The sequence below is a fragment of the Piliocolobus tephrosceles genome, chromosome 15 (genome assembly GCF_002776525.5).
Source record: "Piliocolobus tephrosceles isolate RC106 chromosome 15, ASM277652v3, whole genome shotgun sequence".
Classification (NCBI taxonomy): Eukaryota; Metazoa; Chordata; class Mammalia; order Primates; family Cercopithecidae; genus Piliocolobus; species Piliocolobus tephrosceles.
In genome coordinates this window covers 103,057,646-103,075,343 of record NC_045448.1, presented here as the reverse complement: position 1 = coordinate 103,075,343, position 17,698 = coordinate 103,057,646, and the positions used below count along the sequence as shown (strand labels likewise).

Genomic DNA, 17,698 nt, shown 5'->3' with positions numbered 1-17,698 from the left:
GGGTGTTTCACTACTGCATGCTTCATTGATCATGTCTGCTTCTTTCACATGGACACTCACGGAGGAGGTGAGTTTCTCATTTACAGACAACATCTGAATCCAACTCATAGAGAGCACTGAACGCACCTGGATATGTGACTTACTATCATCAAAGTGAGAAACAAAGACCAAATGCAGATAGAGAACTGGGAAACCTGAGACACGCATTTCCCTGGCTCCTGGTTTTTTTGTTGTGGTGGTTTGCTTTGTTTTTTTTTTTGATCTAGGGAGGTGTCTTGTCCAAGCGTTGCTCAATAACAGTGTGTGCAAGATCTCTGCAACTGGAGAACTTGGAATGAGAGCTTGCTCAAGAAGGAAAGGGCCCTGGAAGGTTCCTAGTATTCTGCGGACTCTAACGCATGGAGAGTTTTAGGCTGTGACTCATTGCCGTGGCCGAGACCACTATTAACCTGCTTCAGGTTGAATGATTGCACCTGCTTCAGTTTCCTATTAAGCACAACTCATCTGTGTGAGAGGGGAACTTGTGGGCACAAAAAGAAGATGGAGAGCAGCTAAACATCAAACATGTGCACAGAAATTAGTCCTAAGACAATTGCGGTCAGTGTTTTTTTCACCAGCTCACTCCCCGCTCCTCAATGCAGGCATTTCAGTTGTTCCTCCGTCAGCCCAGCTCTGCTTCATGGCACTGAGGTCCATGTCCGACCTCTCCAACCTGCGTCCTGCACTCCTCAGGGCATAAAACAACCTCCTGTCTAGGGTTGTAGGTGAAGAAAGGACTTGAGATCAGGCAGGCTGGGGCTCCAATCTCTGTTCCACTATTTCTTTGCATTTCCTTACTGTGTGACTTTGTGCAAGTCACTCAGCTTCTGTGAGCCTCAGTTTCCTCATCCATCAAATGACAATGACAAGAACAAATACTCTACAGGATGGCATGGCTTTGAGATAATATACACAGCGGCTATATAGTAGGTGTTGGGTAAATAGCAACTCTAATCTTTATGTCTTTCAGCAGGTATCCCAATGTAATCTTTTCAAAATCCTCTCTGTTCAGACCACCCGACATTTCCTTTCTTTGAACACTAGGGGCATTTTCAGTGCATGCCCCGCAGAGGTGATACACCACTGCTAGGTGTGCTATTGCTGAGTTAGTCTAACCAGGCCAAGTACACTCTGCGAAGGCAAGACAGACCCAGGCTATCCAGAGGGTCCACACTTCTAATCACGCTAGGCACCTATTAATGTTCCACAAACCTGAGCCGACCAGTAATCAACAGAGAGTGAATTAAACTCCCCCCGCCCCGGCAAAATCATCTAGGGTAAAGATGACTGTAGAATCCTTTATCATTGTTTGGACAAAGTGATCCTGAGGGTTTTCCTAACCACCTGTGGCTCTTATTCCCCTTGAAACAGCTGTGTGGAAGGGGGTCCTGGTGTCCCTACCTTATTGCCCGTGGCAGTGTCCACCAGGAAGCCCAGGATCCTGAGGACCATGTTGCTCACACCCACAGGGTATCGGCCCCGGCCCATGTGTGTCAGCGTCACCCCCAGTGACTCCACGCTGGGGCCGGCACATGTCTGGGGCCATGAGGAATTCAGAGGGTGGAAAAGTGCCTGGTCTGGCTGGCCAAGAGTCGGGTCATCTGGTAGCATTTCCTTGACATTCCTCATGTCCTCCTCCTCCTCTTCCTCCTCTAGGCATGACTGAAGTATATGAATCACATATTCCAAAAGCAGTAAGTGAAACAGATGCCAGGAGCCTACATTTAGATAATAACCAAAAATGAATACATTTGATAGACAGACAATAATCACTGTGAAACTAAGAACTTTTCTGTGGCTAACACCTGTGTACGTGAGCCTCGTTCCAATAGCTGACCCTGAAGGGGCCTGGGTGGGCCTCTTACGTAGCATCCATCAGTAGAAAACCCCTGGCAGGGCAGCTATTGGACAGAAAGGACTGAAAGCTAAATAGCCTAAGCCATGAAAAGGAACTTAAAATCCATCCAGTGTGAGATGGGAGGAAAGCAAACCCTACAAGGAACTGGGTGCTGCTCCCAGAGCTGGAGAGGGTGCCCCTCAGCCTCACCGTGCCCCATGTATGATCCACAGAAACGTCCAGCAGGGGCGGGAGGAAATGGGGGCAGCATGCAGAAGGAAGGCTGCTGCTGTTTTGTGGTGCTTGAAACGTAGTGCCTTGCCCCTCTTGCAGACCCTGTGGCTGCAGTTCTTTGTGTGGGAAGTGAGTAAGGAGGCTGGCTGGCGTTCCACCTGCGAGAGGCATCTTCTCAGGTGGGCCTGTAAGTGCTGTCGTCAGAGAGACAGGAGGGTATGTGACTTAGCCGAATGCTCCAAATCCCAAGGCCTTTGCATTCCCAGAAAGGAAAACAATCATTAATGTTTGCTTGAGAAACAGATGGGGAAATCTGGCCTATTGCAATTGTTAAAAGATAAATTTTAAATAAAGGTAAAACCATGACTCTTACAAATATAAAATGGACACATCAGGCTGGGCACAGTGGCTCACACCTGTAATCCCAGCACTTTTGGACGCCGAGGTGGGCAGATCACGAGGTCAGGAGATCAAGACCATCCTGGCTAACATGGCGAAATCTCCTCTCCACTAAAAAGTACAAAAAAATTAGCTGGGCGTGGTGGCACGTGCCTATAGTCCCAGCAACTTGGGAGGCTGAGGCAGGAGAACAGCTTGAACCCAGGAGGTGGAGGTTGTAGTGAGCAGAGATCGCGCCATTGCATTCCAGCCTGGGTGACAGAGTGAGATTCCATCTCAAGAAGAAGAAAAAAAGGACATATCAAAGGTTTTATTTAACTCATTAATTAAATGATATATTACATCTCATTGCTACATCAGTTAAGACGTTGCCACTGGTTCAAAAGAGAATTCAAAGTACTAACTATATACTATACACAGAAAAGAATGCTGACAGTGATGAATAGATGCAAAAGGGACCTGTCCTCAGGGCAGTATCAATGGCAACCACCTGACACAACCAACTTGTATTTCTGTGGATGAGGGTCATCTGCATTATCAGTTTGCTGTAACTTTACAGAGCTATAAAAATAACTCAAAGACAATGGAAGGTAGAGATAATCCAGAAGGCTGTGCCAACCTTTTGCCCATTTCAAAGCCTTTTGTCCATTTCAAGTAATCTTTTCATCCATTTCAAAAGCCCTTCCCAAATTTTTCCCTGAGTAGTGTTCTATCCCTCCACGGATCTGGGTGAGGGGTAACTGCCCCTGTGGAAGGCATGACCTTGCCTGAAGTGAGCCGGACATCGTCTGGCCTATTTAACCTTGGAAAATCACAGTCCGAGTCTTGAAACCATTGTTCAAACTACTGGTGTGAATACATTGATTTCATATGGAGGTACAGAGAAGGTAGACTGGGAAAAGTAACAGTTAGACTAAATTTCTTTTCTTTCTTTGAGACAGAGTCTGGCTCTGTTGCCCAGGCTGGAGTGCAGTGGCACGATCTCAGCTCACTGCAACCTCTGCCGCCTCAGCTGAAGCAATTCTCCCACCCCAGTCTCCCAAGTAGCTGGGACTACTGGGCCACCACACCTGGCTAATTTTTGCATTTTTTTTTTTTTTTTTTGTAGTGATAGGATTTCACCATATTGCCCAGGCTGGCCTTAAACTCCGAGGCTCAAGAGATCTGCGCGCCTCAGTCTCCCAAAGTGCTGGGCTACCACACCTGGCTTGGGGCTAGATTTCTTTCCGTGATGCACGTGAACTCTGCTCTCTCTGCTCTGGAAGAGCATGAGCATATAGCAGAGTCAGTCTGGACTTCATTGAAGGGAAGAGTCCCACTATAAGCGAGTGTCACCTATATGGCAGCTGACAGCGGCAGCCCTCAGGAGCTCCATGGTGTCTGCAAAGCTGGTCTAGAATAGGGCTTGCTTTCTATTCCTTCTTGCTGTGACAGCATCTGGCAGCTCTCTGTGAAGGGATCACTTGCCATAGCTACTGTGCAAACTCACAGGAGTGGAGACTATCTTTCCACTGCTGTATGCCCAGTGCCCAGGAAGGTGCTTGGGAAGCAAGAAATACCTTTTGAAGGAATGATCCATTCCATGAAGCTGGTGAGCTGAGTGGTGAACTTCCCTTCCTACAACCTTTTTTTTTTTCCTCTTTTCTTTTTTTTTTTTGAGGTGGAGTTTTGCTCTTGTCGCCCAGGCTGGAGTGCAATGGTGTGATCTCAGCTCACCGCAACTTCTGCCTCTCAGGTTCAAATGATTCTCCTGCCTCAAGCTCCAGAGTTGCTGGGATTACAGGCGTCCGCCACCACACCCGGCTAATTTTTGTCTTTTTAGTAGAGACAGGGTTTTACCATGTTGGTCAGCCTGGTCTTGAACTCCTGACCTCAGGTGATCCACCTGCCTCAACCTCCCAAATTGCTGGGATTACAGGTGTCAGCCACAGCACCCAGCCCCTTACAACCCTTTTTATAAGGCAACTGCATCAAAGATGCAACCTTCCCCAACAGAAGAAGACCAGTAATTTGACCAAGAAGTTTGCAAAATGCACATTACTTCACTGTTTCTACCATCTGCATACAATGGCCACTTAATCATTATTCCTGAGAGTTAAGTATGAGTGCTTCAAAGAACCCATTTTGTCCTTCATCTCAGTTGTCTCTCTCAGTGCTTTCCTCAAAATGTCATACAGCTCATAATTCAAGAACCAGGAGAAGCTTTCTGTGTGTCTAACGATGATGAAACAGGAAGGAAAAGCATGGTCCATCTGTTTAACAGGCTATCACACTGACACTACAAATAAAAATTACTATCGTGTTGTATAGTTTGCTGTGTCTATGTTATATTTTACATAAAAAGGTTAAAAGAAGATGGCTGGATTCTACATAGCAATATGCAAAATACTTACGCCATAACGACATTTTTAAAAGGTAGAACACACAATATTTTCTTATTCTCTGACTTACCAAAACTGTCTCTGTGGCAGAGAGTCATGGCTTTGCTCACAGCAGTGAGAAGGTGGTTCCATCTCAGCTGGAAGCCGGCGGCCAGTTTGATAAACTCTTCTTTGCTTCTGCTGGGCTATGAAGTTTTTGTGAGAAAAAAGGCTGCAGTTTGTGATAAAATCAAGAAGCATAGTATGTTTTCAAATGCACACATTTGTCATGCACATGCAGTTGTAAAGAGCCAAAGAAGAGGAAGATGAAATAACAAGAGTGGGAAGTGAGGCAGCAGGGGCCAATATCTGGTCTTTCTCTGTCTTCCACAGACATGGTTCCAGGGCACAGCCCTTTGAAGTCGGTGCAGAGGAGGGAGGTAGGAAATTGGCTTACTTTTTCTCTTAAAATCACCATGCAATTTTTTTTTTGGAGACATGGTCTTCCTGTTCCCCAGGCTGGAGTGCAGTGGCACAACCTTGGCCCACTGCAGCCTCAAACTCCTGGGTTTAAGCGATCCTCCCCCCTCAGCCTCCTGAGTAGCTGGGACTACAGGCATGCACTACTGCACATGACTAATTTAATTTTGGGGGGGAGGGTGGGTAGAGATAAGGGTCTCACTGTGTTGCTCAAGCTGGTCTTAACTTCTGGGCTCAAGCGATCCTCCTGCCTCAGCCTCTCAAAGGCACTGGGATTAGAGGCATAAGCCATCATGCCCAGCACCACACAGTTTTTAAAAAGAGGTCACTTGTGATGTGTGACACAGAAACAAACACCGTAGGGACAGCCTCATTGAAGTCCACTTGGAATGGCATCAAGAGGGGCAGGGGCTGTTTTATTCCTGCACTCCTGCATGTCAAATCTGGTTGTGGAAAAGGGGCACAGAATCCCATAATAATGAAAAGCAGTGGTGCTTATTTGGAAAAGCTGGTCGTCATGCTTGCTGTGTAAGCAAGCTCCAAACTGGAAAGTCTCAGCCCCTGCACCCAGTGCAACCAAGATCGTCTGACAGCCTCACTGGCACTAAACTGTGTACCAGTAAGATGCCGCTGCATGCAGACTAAGAGATTCCCTCTACCCAGATGGAGAGCGGCCTTGAACCACACTTGAAGCCATCTGTAAGCCCTGAGTCACGGATTTCAAATGCATCTGTTGATAGGCATGCTCCAAGCCTCTTTCCATCCTCAGTCACATGCCTGTGAACCCACCACAGCTCCACCACATGTCTTTGAGGAAGAAATGGAGAGCCTGGCTAGAAACCAAGAATGCCCTTTCTTGTCATTGCTTTTTTTCCCTCTGCCCCAGCGAAACCCTTGGCACACCAGAAAGTGGCCCTGAGTTTCGGGGAACATGAGGTCCTTTCAGTAACAGCCTCCTCCTCAGTACTCCTCACCATCTGAGACGGACTCTTGGGAGGGGCCCCTCCCATCGGTGTTCAGCAGAGGGTTTTGTGTTGAAGGGACAATGAGAGTACAAAAGCACAGGGATCCTGCTGGGCGCCGTGGCTCATGCCGGTAATCCCAGCACTTTGAGAGGTAGAGGCAGGTGGATCATTGGAGGTCAGGAATTCGAGACCAGCCTGGCCAACATGGCAAAACCCCATCTCTACTAAAAATACAAAAATTAGCTGAGCAGGGTGGCGCACGCCTGTAATCCCAACTACTCTGGAGGCTGAGGCAGGAGAATCATTTGGACCTGGAAGGCGGAGGTTGCAGTGAGCCGAGATTGCGCTGCTGCACTCCAGCCTGGGTGACAGAGCGAGACTCCACCTCAATTAAAAAAACAAAAACAAAAACCCACAGGAATACTTCCTAAAAGCATCGAGGGATGCAGCTCTGAGTGACCAGGGCTCTCTCTGCACAAATGTTTGCAAGTCAGCCATAAACACCATTGAGCGTCCTTCCCGTCACCTCCACAGTATGGCACTTTCTGTCCCCCAACATAGAAGCTCCTCCAGGGCCCGAACTGCCCTCTGCTCGCTGACTGCGAGATGCTAACTGAAGCCATGGGGCATCTCTGACAAGCCCAAGGGTGTGCATCTTAACAGTCTGAGCATTTGATTGACAATAATCTGGTTTGTAAAAATCAGCCAAGCTCTTTTACAAAAACAAGACCTTCAAAGGCACGCAGTAACAAAAACACTATTTTTCTTTCTTTCTTTTTTTTTTTTGAGGTGGAGTCTTGCTCTGTCGCCCAGGCTGGAGTGCAGTGACCGGATCTCAGCTCGCTGCAAGCTCAGCCTCCCGGGTTTAAGCCATTCTCCTGCCTCAGCCTCCCGAGTAGATTGGACTACAAGCACCCGCCACCTCGCCCGGCTAGTTTTTTGTATTTTTTTAGTAGAGACGGGTTTCACCATGTTAGCCAGGATGGTCTCGATCTCCTGACCTCGTGATCCGCCCGTCTCGGCCTCCCAAAGTGCTGGGATTACAGGCTTGAGCCACCGCGCCCGGCAAAACACTATTTTTCTAATGTGCCTCCTTTGTGAAGGCGGAAGGCACAATGATGGAGACCTGGGAAACACACAGTGCTCTGTGGTTTACGGTGTAGGATGGCAGGGTTGGTAGTGATGATCTCAGCAGGTCCATCTGATTAAAGCTGGAGGCTGAGTTCTAGCTTCCACTTAAGGAACAGACAATGGACAGCTCCTGTCTGTGACAATGTATAATATAAGCCTTCAGCTAGCGAATGAATAAATGTCTCAGTAGCCATTCAGCTCTGGACATGGTCACTGTTGTTATAAATAAGCTTTGCCTAAGATCAACAGGAGGAATAAAAACCATAGAGAATCTGGGATAATTATTTTCAAGAAGCAAGTGAGACCAGACACCTGCCAGGAGTTGGAACTGGCTTTCTAGTTCCTTCCTGAGGATTTCTCTGGTTCATATCTAGGAGGTTTAAGACCCCAAAGTCCCCAGCAGTCTTCTTGGTCTCAGTTATTATTTCTCCTCTTTCTTCTCAACTGAGAGTTCAGAGATACAGACAAGGTCAGGCAGGCGGCACAAGGGAGTGGCCACAACATGGCCAGAAACTTAAAGAGAAAGCCCAGAGCCACGCTGCCAGCCCCAGGCCCTCGGAGTCTTTGTTCTCTCCACCGGTGTGGACCACTCCTTCCTTCCTAGGTAAGCTCACTCCTGCTCTTGAATGCCCAGTCCCCCTCTCTCAGCTTATTTTAATCCTACACATGCTTTGTATCCCAGTTTTAAGTCCCACCTTCTCTTCAAGGCCTTTCCCAACCACTTCAGCCTTGGCAAGCACAAAGTCTCGAGAGGTGGGGCCTGCGCTGCCTTGTTTCCCTCTAGGGTTTTTTTTGTTTGTTTTTGCGACAGAGTCTTGCTCTGCCACCCAGGCTGGAGTGCAGTGGTGCGTTCTTGCCTCATTGCAACCTCTGGCTCCCAGGTTCAAGTGATTCTCATGCCTCAGCCTCCCGAGTAGCTAGGACTACAGGTGCGTGCCACCACGCTTAGCTAATTTTTTGTATTTTTTGTATTTTTTTTTAGTAGAGATGGGGTTTTACCATGTTAGCCAGGATGGTCTCCATCTCCTGACCTCATGATCTGCCTGCCTTGGCCTCCCAAAGTGCTTGGATTACAGGTGTGAGCCACCATGCCTGACCAGATGGAGTCTTTTGTTGCCGAGGCTGGAGTCCAGTGGCTCTCAGCTCACTGCAACCTCCGCCTCTGGGGTTCAAGCAATTCCTCTGCCTCAGCCTCCCAAGTAGCTGGGATTACAGGTATGTACCACCACGCCCAGCTAATTTTTGTATTTTTAGTAGAGACAGTGTTTCACCATGTTGGCCAGGCTGGTCTTGAACTCCTGACCTCATGTGATCCTCCCACCTTGGCCTCCCAAAGTGCTGGGATTACAGGCGTGAGCTACCGCCCGACCTCCCTCTAGGTTTTAACCCACAGCCCCTAGCTCTCCCCACCTGCCCTGGGCCCACGGAGCGAGGGGCCGTGGCCTCTCTCAAGGCATTCTCAGCTCTCCACAGGTGACTGACCCCACGGAGGATGATGAAAATCAAGCCCAGGATCCCACTGAAGCAACTCCCAAGAGCTGCTGGCCGGAAGGACCAAACCCGCCTATATCGACAACCAAACCGTCTTTGGGCTTTTGAAATCAAGCCAGACACTCTACTGGAACGTGTCTGCAAAACATGCAGACAAGTGCTGTTCTCCCCCTAAAACAGACAAAACCCCTCTTCTTCCACAATCCCATTGGTGCAATACACACCTGTACACACAGTCACCCACACCCACTTACATGCTCAATCACACACATGTTCACCTGTGCACACACTCATCCATGCATGCTCAAACACCCACACACATACTGCACACGCTCATGCACACCCACTCACCGGTACACCACGCTCACACCCACATACACACATGTTCACACACACTGATACACATGCTCACCACACACTCCCACACACCACACACACTCCCATGCACCCAAACATATGCACGTGCGTGCGCGCACACACACGCACACACATTATGTGATGTGCTCCCCCCGGCCCCCATTCTTCACCTGCTACAGAGTTCGAGACCATCCCCTGCCCTTACACCCAGGCCAGCCTTGACACATTTCCAGCCAGAGCCTAAGAAGCCTCTTTCCCATCCCCTAGTCAATGGGCACTCATTTATCTAGAATGGTCAACACACCTTTTTTTTTTTTTTAAGTCACAGCTTCCTACCTGGAACACAAATGCCTGGAGATGTGAAGACAGACAGCTGAGGAACACACTGATATCTGTTGATGTTCCCAGCAAAGAAATTAAGTTTCTTAAACCTACAAAGACACAAAATAAACAAAAGATTGCATGCAGCAGAGCCGAATTTCTCTGTAGGTGTTTGTGTACCGGGTAACCTGGGAACATCACTGAACAATAGCTCGGAGGGACTCCCCAGGGCCTCACGCTCACTGTGAACACAGAGGATGTCCTGAGGCTGGCTTTGTCACCTCTGCAGTCATCCATTCAGAATTACATGGACAGACCTGTTGTGAGCCACCTCTGCCGCTTGTTGAAACAGAAGTATTTTGAAACCATAAGTACACCTTGCAATTATCCAGACCTTGTCTTCAGATGAGCTCACTGCATGATATAGACATGACCTCACCTATCCTTGCCATCTTCAAAAAAAGGCTGGTTTATTAATGTCATTGAAGCGATGGCAGACATCAAAGCTGTTGAGAGAGGGTGAGCGCCTTGCTTGCGGTTATGCACTCAGTTAGGTGGAGCCTGGTGTGATGTCAGGTTCTGGGTCCTTCACCTGCACAGCCTTTGGCTGTCCAGGCTTTTTGAGTGCTTCTGCATACCAAGCAGAGTTTGGGAAACCGAGTCGGTTGCAGCGGCCCCCCGAGGCTTGGTGGAGCTGCACTTGGACTTGGAGCTGGAAGCATTTGCCTGCAGAACTCTGCATCTTCCTGGTGGGACTCACGAAGATGCCAGTGGGAGCACAGGAGCCCTGGCCAGACCAGTGGGCAGTCTGGAAGGCACCTGGAAAGGGCATCTCATGCCCTCCTGGGACTCCCTGGGATCTAGCTGGGGGCAAGAGTAGGGCTTGGTTAGCCAGTGAGTTGGGAGGGGGACTTTTTGGGTTCCTACTAATCAGAACTGCAGAAATACTAATCAGAATTAGTATTCCTACCAATGGCTCTGAAGCCTGCTGGATTAGGTGTGAACTTGTTAGTGGCTGGATTGGTGGGGAAAAAAGTGCCCTATGGGAGGATCTGGGATTGGGGTCAGCCAGGGGACACTATCAAGGGATAGGACAGTGGAGGGGAGCAGTCAGAGGTCATTTACCAACAACCAGGGATGATATATTTTAGTATTTTAATAACTGGCACAACCCTACCAAGGCCAGTCCTACTTAAAGGTAAAAGGAGGAGGATGGGCTAATTTACAGGTGGTGCTTTTGTGCACTCCTGAATTCTGTATGCATCAAGTCACGAAACACTGAAGTGCTCCTGCGGGCCAGTGCAATGCTGGGTGGCCCAGGGTGAGTAAGACACAGCTGCCAGCCTGAAGGGGTTCATGGGAACTGAGCGGGCAGCTGTAGACACAGCTGAGAGTACTGGCAAGGAGTTATGCCCACAGAGGGAAAGGCCATTCGACTTACCTGGGGCATCCCGGCAGCGAGTGTTTGGAGAGGGCACACACAGGGGAGCCTGGCACCCTCCCTGTAGCCATGATAGGAGGGCCTAGAGACGCCCATAATTCATAATCGGTAACCATCCTGCAGCTCCCTGCCTCCCAGGTCCTCCCTGAGTCTGGAGAGCTCCTCCTGCCACTATGTTCACTCCCCAGGGAGGCAACAACACACACCAGCCAGGAATGCGAGCTCTTTATGGCAGGGGGATTTTTTTTTTGAAAAACGACAATGATCAATAGCAAATGGCGAAAATATCCACCTGCTTCCTATCACTTGTTTGGAAAGGAATGAAACATGGTAAAAGCACCATTGTTAAACTTCACATTGCAAGTAACAAGAGTGATGGGAGAATGTGGCGAGGCAGACATCTAGCTCAAGGCAATTTAGGCATGATTGAGGAGACACAGGAGTCTGCGTGTAGACACAGATGCAGGAACTAAACTTTTCCCCCACAGGAGATATTCTGGAGATAAATACGGTCAAGCAGCAAGCACACTCATCTGGTCATTCATTAACTCAAATAACAGGTATCAGCACTGCTGCCCTGTCTGGCCCTGGAGTAGGTCCTGGGAGCACAGGGACAGGGCATTCCCTGGGGTGTTCATCACCCCACTACAGGAAGAGAAGTGTGAGCAGCCAACTTAGAACATCAGAGTTATAAAGTTCTACCCCTATTAAGAAATTCATGACCAGATGCGGTGGCTCAAGCCTGTAATCCCAGCACTTGGGGAGGCTGAGACGGGCGGATCACGAGGTCAGGAGATCGAGACCATCCTGGCTAACACGGTGAAACCCTGTCTCTACTAAAAAATACAAAAAACTAGCCGGGCGAGGTGGCAGGCGCCTGTAGTCCCAGCTATTCGGGAGGCTGAGGCTGGAGAAAGGCGTAAACCCGGGAGGCGGAGCTTGCAGTGAGCTGAGATCTGGCCACTGCACTCCAGCCTGGGCGACAGAGCGAGACTCCATCTCAAAAAAAAAAAAAAAAAAAAGAAATTCATGAGTTAACAATGGCCATGCTAGCCCCAAACCTATGCCTGACACGCCAGTAAAGCAAGCTGTAGGAGGAGGATTACATTTCATCTCTGGGTTGTTCTCCAGTTCATCTGCGCCACTCCGGTCACTTGATAGGGCTTTCTTAGAAGTAGCCAAAGTGGCTTGATTGATGATGGCCTGCACATCTGACTTCAGAACGCCGACACGCCTCTTACTTTTCAGTACCGTTCTCATAGTCTAAAGATAATGGGGAGGCATAATACTTAATTCAATCTTGTCCTTTTATTTTTGCCTAACTCTTCCCCAGATTGCCAAGATTTTTGTTGTGGGGGAGAAAGAAACATTGATGCGGGTATTACCCATTAAAAATGAATCTTAAACAATGAAAAGGTTAAAACTGCACACATTCTAGAACTGCCACTGTGGAAGAAGAAAGAATGCATCACTAGGAAGACGCATTCAGGGCTTGTCTGGCGCTGCTGCTGCTGCTTCTGTGCACCACACTCACCCCACACCTGAATGACTCTAGCGAGGGAGCCCGGGGATTGAGCCTCTACAAGGAAGGTGTAGTGTAGACAGAGGCTGCACCAATCCTGAGCGAACGGCTGTGGGATTCGGAAGCTGGCTGTCCCTTCCTCGTGGGGGCATTGGCCATGAGGAATTTGGCCTCTGGGAGGTGATATCCTCATCTGTCAAATGGGGACAAGCTAGTTCCCAACACCGTCCGACTGCCTGGGATGCAGCTGGTGGTCCCCACAGCAGTCCTGGGAGAAGGCACGAGTTACCTCTCCCTTTTACAGAGGAGGACACTGAGGGCTCTTGGAGTGTGAAGTAACTTTCCTGAGGGGCAGTAAGTGGGAAGATAAGGTTCAGAGCAGGGACGGGCTTCAGAACCCACGCTTGCTGCTCGGGTTGGGTTGAGAGGAAGAGCATGCTGCCGGGTCATTTCCAGACCGAGTCAGGACTGTGCGAGCCTTGGAGAAGAGGACTGGCTGTGACTGGCAGTGAGACACAACCCCACTTCTGCACTGGCAGGGTGGGGCCCGGCTCGGGGCCACAGAAGCCACAGCTGGGATCCTCCCAGTGGAGACTGATTTGAAGAAGAGTGATGGTCCCCAGGCTCTGTCCCGATAGGGCACTCGCAGGACTTGAGAGAAGACGCCTGACAGCCCACGAGCCGGGTGCCAGCATCACAGAATCTTCTCGTCAGCCCTTCGCAACCTTTCTCTGAATCAACCCAGGATTGAAAAGGTCAGAGCTGAAGTAACTGGCGGCCTGGCCACACTGAGTCCACAGGGCCACACACACGGGTGAAGGGTATGTCTGTCTGTCACAGACTCTGCTACGACACCCCGTTACCTCTGACAGTGGCACCTCTGTGTGGGGACTCCCTCAGACGTCTTTTTTAAAAATTGCTTTGAGATGGAGTCTAGTTCTGTTGTTCAGGCTGGAGTACAGTGGCACAATCTTAGCTCACCGCAACCTCCACCTCCTAGGTTCAAGAGATTCTCCTGCTTCAGCCTCCCGAGTAGCTGGGACTCCAGGCACGTGCCACCATGCCCAGCTAGTTTTTGTACTTTTTTTTTTTTTTTGATAGAGACAGGGTTTTGCCATGTGGGCCAAGCTGGTCTCGAACTCCTGACCTCAAGTAATCTGCCTGCTTTGGCCTCCCAAAGTGCTGGGATTACAGGTATGAGCCCTCCACACTAGGACATTGGGCATCTTTTAAATGTTGACCTGCTTTCCCTCCTGCCCGGAGCAAGCCAGGAGATTGGAGCCTTCCTGAGGATGGGCAGAAAGGGGGCAGGCTTTTAGTTTTGAGTCACGGGGGCCCACCTGGACTCCTCTTGCCAGTGGCCAGGCAAGGCCACCCTGCCTGCCCTCTGCCCTCCAGGTGGATAGAGCAACCACCCGCTCTTGACAGGGACTTACAGCTTTCACCTCTTTTCAGGAAACTGCCTTGTTCCCTCCTATCTGCTTGGCTGAAACCTACCTTAGCCATGTTGGAAAGGTACGTCTTTCTTCTTAGTCTTTTGACAAATAGAGTAACTTCTGTTAAGAACAACACACATGGCCATTAATACGGTAACTTCAAGTTCTCATGTGGGCAGTGGGGAAGAGAAGGCGCATGTTTGGGGTAGGAACACACAGCTGGCTAAACTGCAACTTCCCTACCCACTTGTCTGCTGGCCCTCTCTGAGTGGCTACGAGATCCTGGCAGGGGGCACTTGGCTGAAATGTCCTCATGTGCCAGAATAATTAAGTAGCCCCAGCATCTGACATGAGTGCTACTATGATCTGAATGTCTGTGTCCCACACCCCCAATTTCATATGTTGAACCTCACCCCCATTGTGATGGTGTTAGGAAGTGGGGCCTTGGGGAGGTGATGAGGTCCTGAGTGTGGAGTTCCCATGAAGAGGATTAGACGCCCCAGAGAGACCCCTTGCCTCTTTCACCATGTGAAGACAACGCAAAAAAACAGCCGTCTGTGAACCAGTAAGCAGACTTTCCCCAGACATCCATCTGTGGGTGCCTTGATTTTGGACTTCCCAGCCTCCAGAACTACAAGCAATACATTTCTGTTGTTTATTTACAGCCACCTAGTTGGTGATATTTTACTACAGCAGCCAGATTAGACTAAGACCGGTACTCAGAGGAGTTTAGGGTTTTCAGGAATCCTGAGCACCCCCAACTTTCATCCTACAGTGCTTTCCTTGGAAAATAACCAAAGGAAAGGAAGGATGAAAAGGGAACACACAGAAACAGGTGTTCTCCTCTTGAATGCATTCATTCATTTGACAAATATTTGGGAGAACACTCGTGCAGTGCTTGCTCAGTAGCTATTTGCTAGACAGCTGCTGAGCTGATGGATGCAAGAGGACAGCCCTTCTCTTCAAGGGGCTCGTGCTCCGGAGGGTGGGTCACCAGATATGAAAACACATCCCAAAAGCAGCCTAAGTGCTCCCATGCTATGTGAGAGCACAAGGAAGAAAGGGAGGCTGTTTGAAAGAAGGTATCCAGAAAAGCTTCACTAAGAAGGTGACATTTAATCTGGGTTTTGACACGTAGGTAGGAGTTAGCCAGGAGAAATGGGGCAGGAGGCAGTCCAAGCATAGAAAATGGCAGGAATAAGGGCCTTTTCTGGGGACAGCCAGTCTAGTGTTGCTGAAGAGTACTGTTGGGTCATGGGAGTCCCTGGGGAGATGGAGACAGGGATGGGGCCAGAGGCCAAACTGTGAATGACTGCACAGCAGTGGAGGAGAGTGGGCCATCTGGGCAGCGGAGGCCAGGGAAGGTTGGTAATTGATTAATTGCTGTTTTAGAATGATCACTGGGGGTGCAGGAGTGTGTGGCTTGGGAGTGGGACGGAAGCAGGATGACCAACTAGGAAACTGCTGAAGTAGCCTAGAGTGTGAAGAGACAGAGGCTTGAATTCAGGCAGGTATTAAAGGAGCACAGGAAAACTGGAGCGAGGCTCTGCTCCCCACTCCTTGGACCCCTTTGCAGCAAGTCCCAGTCTCACCTTCTGCAACATCCCTAAAGTTTCCAAGTGGGGCAAACTGGATCAGGGTACTCAGCGTGAGTAGTGAACACACTGGGGGTGTGGGGCGGGGGCAGGAGGTGGTGATTAGACACGGTCCTATGATACAGGCACTCTGAGAAGTCCCCTACCTGCACTACCTAGGAAACAATTGCAAAGGAAGCAAGACTCATAGAAACGTGAGGAAATAACTGGCGCCGGCTTGGTGAGAAAATGGCCCTGAGCTGGCCAAGGAGGGTGGGACCCCGTGGGGAGTTCGAGAGCTTCAGGCAATGATAGAAAAACTTCACAAAGGTGAGGAGAAAATGAGTATTTCCAGGACGATCTGACAGGGCATGGCAGGTGTGGGCTGGCCTTTGAAGGAGCATGGAGTTGCAGGGGCACAAAGAGGGCAGATTTATAGAGAACTGGACCAGGTGACAGAGCAGTTCAGGCTCACGCTCGGAAGCCACTGCAGGCCTTGAACAGATAAATAGCCTGGTGGAAGCAGCATTCAGAGACTGCAGCCTGGCAGTCAGACCCAAGGGGAAAGCATTCTAGAAACTCAGCAGAGAGATGGTGCAATTAGTGTGTGAGACGTGAATGCCCTGGTGAATATCCACACGTAGAACACCTTGACCTGGACTTTTGAGTCCGTGTGAGTAATCAGAAGAGAAATAGCTTAAAAGGGTGTGGCCGGATCAGCACAAAAATCCATCACCAGCACTAAAAGTCAGAAACCCTCATCAGGCTGGGTCTTCTGGACTGTAATTGAGTGCATGGGATAGCAGCTAAAACCTACTGCCCAGGGTGAACGTCAGATGCTTCATCTATGCTTACAGAATATATTTATTTATTTATTTATTTATTTATTTATTTATTTATTCATTCATTCATTCATTCATTCATTTTAAAGACAGGGTCTTGCTCTGTCACCCAGGCTGGAGTGCAGTGACATGATCATGGCTCACTGCAGCCTTGACCTCCTGGGCTCAAGTGATCCTCCTTGAGTAGCTAGGACCACAGGTGTGTGCCACCACACCCAGCTAATTTTTAAAACTTTTTTTGTAGAGACAGGATCTCACTATGTTGCCCAGGCTGGTCTCAAACTCCTGGGCTCAAGTGATCCTCCTGCCTCAGCCTTCCAAAGTGCTGGGATTACAGGCATGAGCCACTGCACCAGCCCAGAATTTATTTTTTTCATTGAAACCTACCTTTGAGTTTGGAGATCTGCAAGAGGGCTGGAAAACCTTCCAGAGCATTAAGAAGCCACAGCTTAAATTTCTTACTAAATAACTGCACAGATTTCAGGTACTGAATAGAAACATCTTCCAAGAAGTCATGAAGGAGAACATCCTCAATCTCCTACAACAAAAGTATCAAGACACTATGATTCTGCTGATGGTGCAGGTGTGACTGAAGCTCACACATGCCACAGGGACAGGGCGCGTCTCAAGAAGTCTGAGAGTGGGTCCCCACCCAGTCTGAGGGGGCAGCATCACACAGGCTGGCCACTGCTTCCCGTGCAGGATGTCAGACTGGTGCAGCCACAGTTGGAATTCTTTTCCTATATTTTTATTTATTTGAGATGGAGTCTCGTTCTGTCATCAAGGCTGGAGTGCAGTGGTGTGATCTCGGCTCACTGCAACCTCCACCTCCTGGTTCAAGCGATTCCCCTCCCTCAGCCTCTCAAGTAGCTGTAATTACAGGTGCACGCCACCACACCTAATTTTTTTGTATTTTTAGTAGACAGGGTTTCATCATCTTTGTCAGGCTGGTCTTGAACTCCTGACCTTGTGATCCACCTGCCTCAGCCTCCCAAAGTGCTGGGATTATAGGTGTGAGCCACTGCTCCCGGCCTCAAGTATTTTTCAAAGATTGTTAAGTGATTCAAATATTTTTTAAAAAATCACACAATGCCAGCCAGTACTAGGTGGGTCAAACCAAACATATTTAAGGGCTGAACCCAGCTTCCAGTTTTCAACCTTTGTGTTGAAAACTTGGAAGTACTAGATGATTTCCTTAAAAATACTCAAATAAGGCCGGGCGCGGTGGCTCAAGCCTGTAATCCCAGCACTTTGGGAGGCCGAGACGGG

General features: G+C 49.2%; 1 protein-coding gene across 5 annotated transcripts in view; it reads right to left on the bottom strand.

The window, feature by feature from the left end:
* RFX8 (RFX family member 8, lacking RFX DNA binding domain) overlaps positions 1 to 17,698 on the bottom strand; it is a 77,764-nt gene that overhangs the window by 3,667 nt on the left and 56,399 nt on the right. For 3 of the 5 annotated variants that reach the window (XM_031934188.1, XM_031934190.1, XM_031934189.1), the window contains 5 exons: positions 16,817 to 16,967; positions 12,162 to 12,318; positions 9,630 to 9,724; positions 4,961 to 5,075; positions 1,441 to 1,757 (listed from right to left, as the gene is read on the bottom strand). In XM_031934188.1, coding sequence (XP_031790048.1) covers positions 1,441 to 1,757; positions 4,961 to 5,075; positions 9,630 to 9,724; positions 12,162 to 12,318; positions 16,817 to 16,864 — 732 coding nt within the window. In that variant the 5' untranslated portion in view covers positions 16,865 to 16,967. Of the gene's footprint in view, positions 1 to 1,440; positions 1,758 to 4,960; positions 5,076 to 9,629; positions 9,725 to 12,161; positions 12,319 to 14,074; positions 14,134 to 16,816; positions 16,968 to 17,698 lie in introns of all 5 variants that reach the window. The other 2 variants (XM_023211507.2, XM_023211506.1) reach the window with 1 other exon arrangement.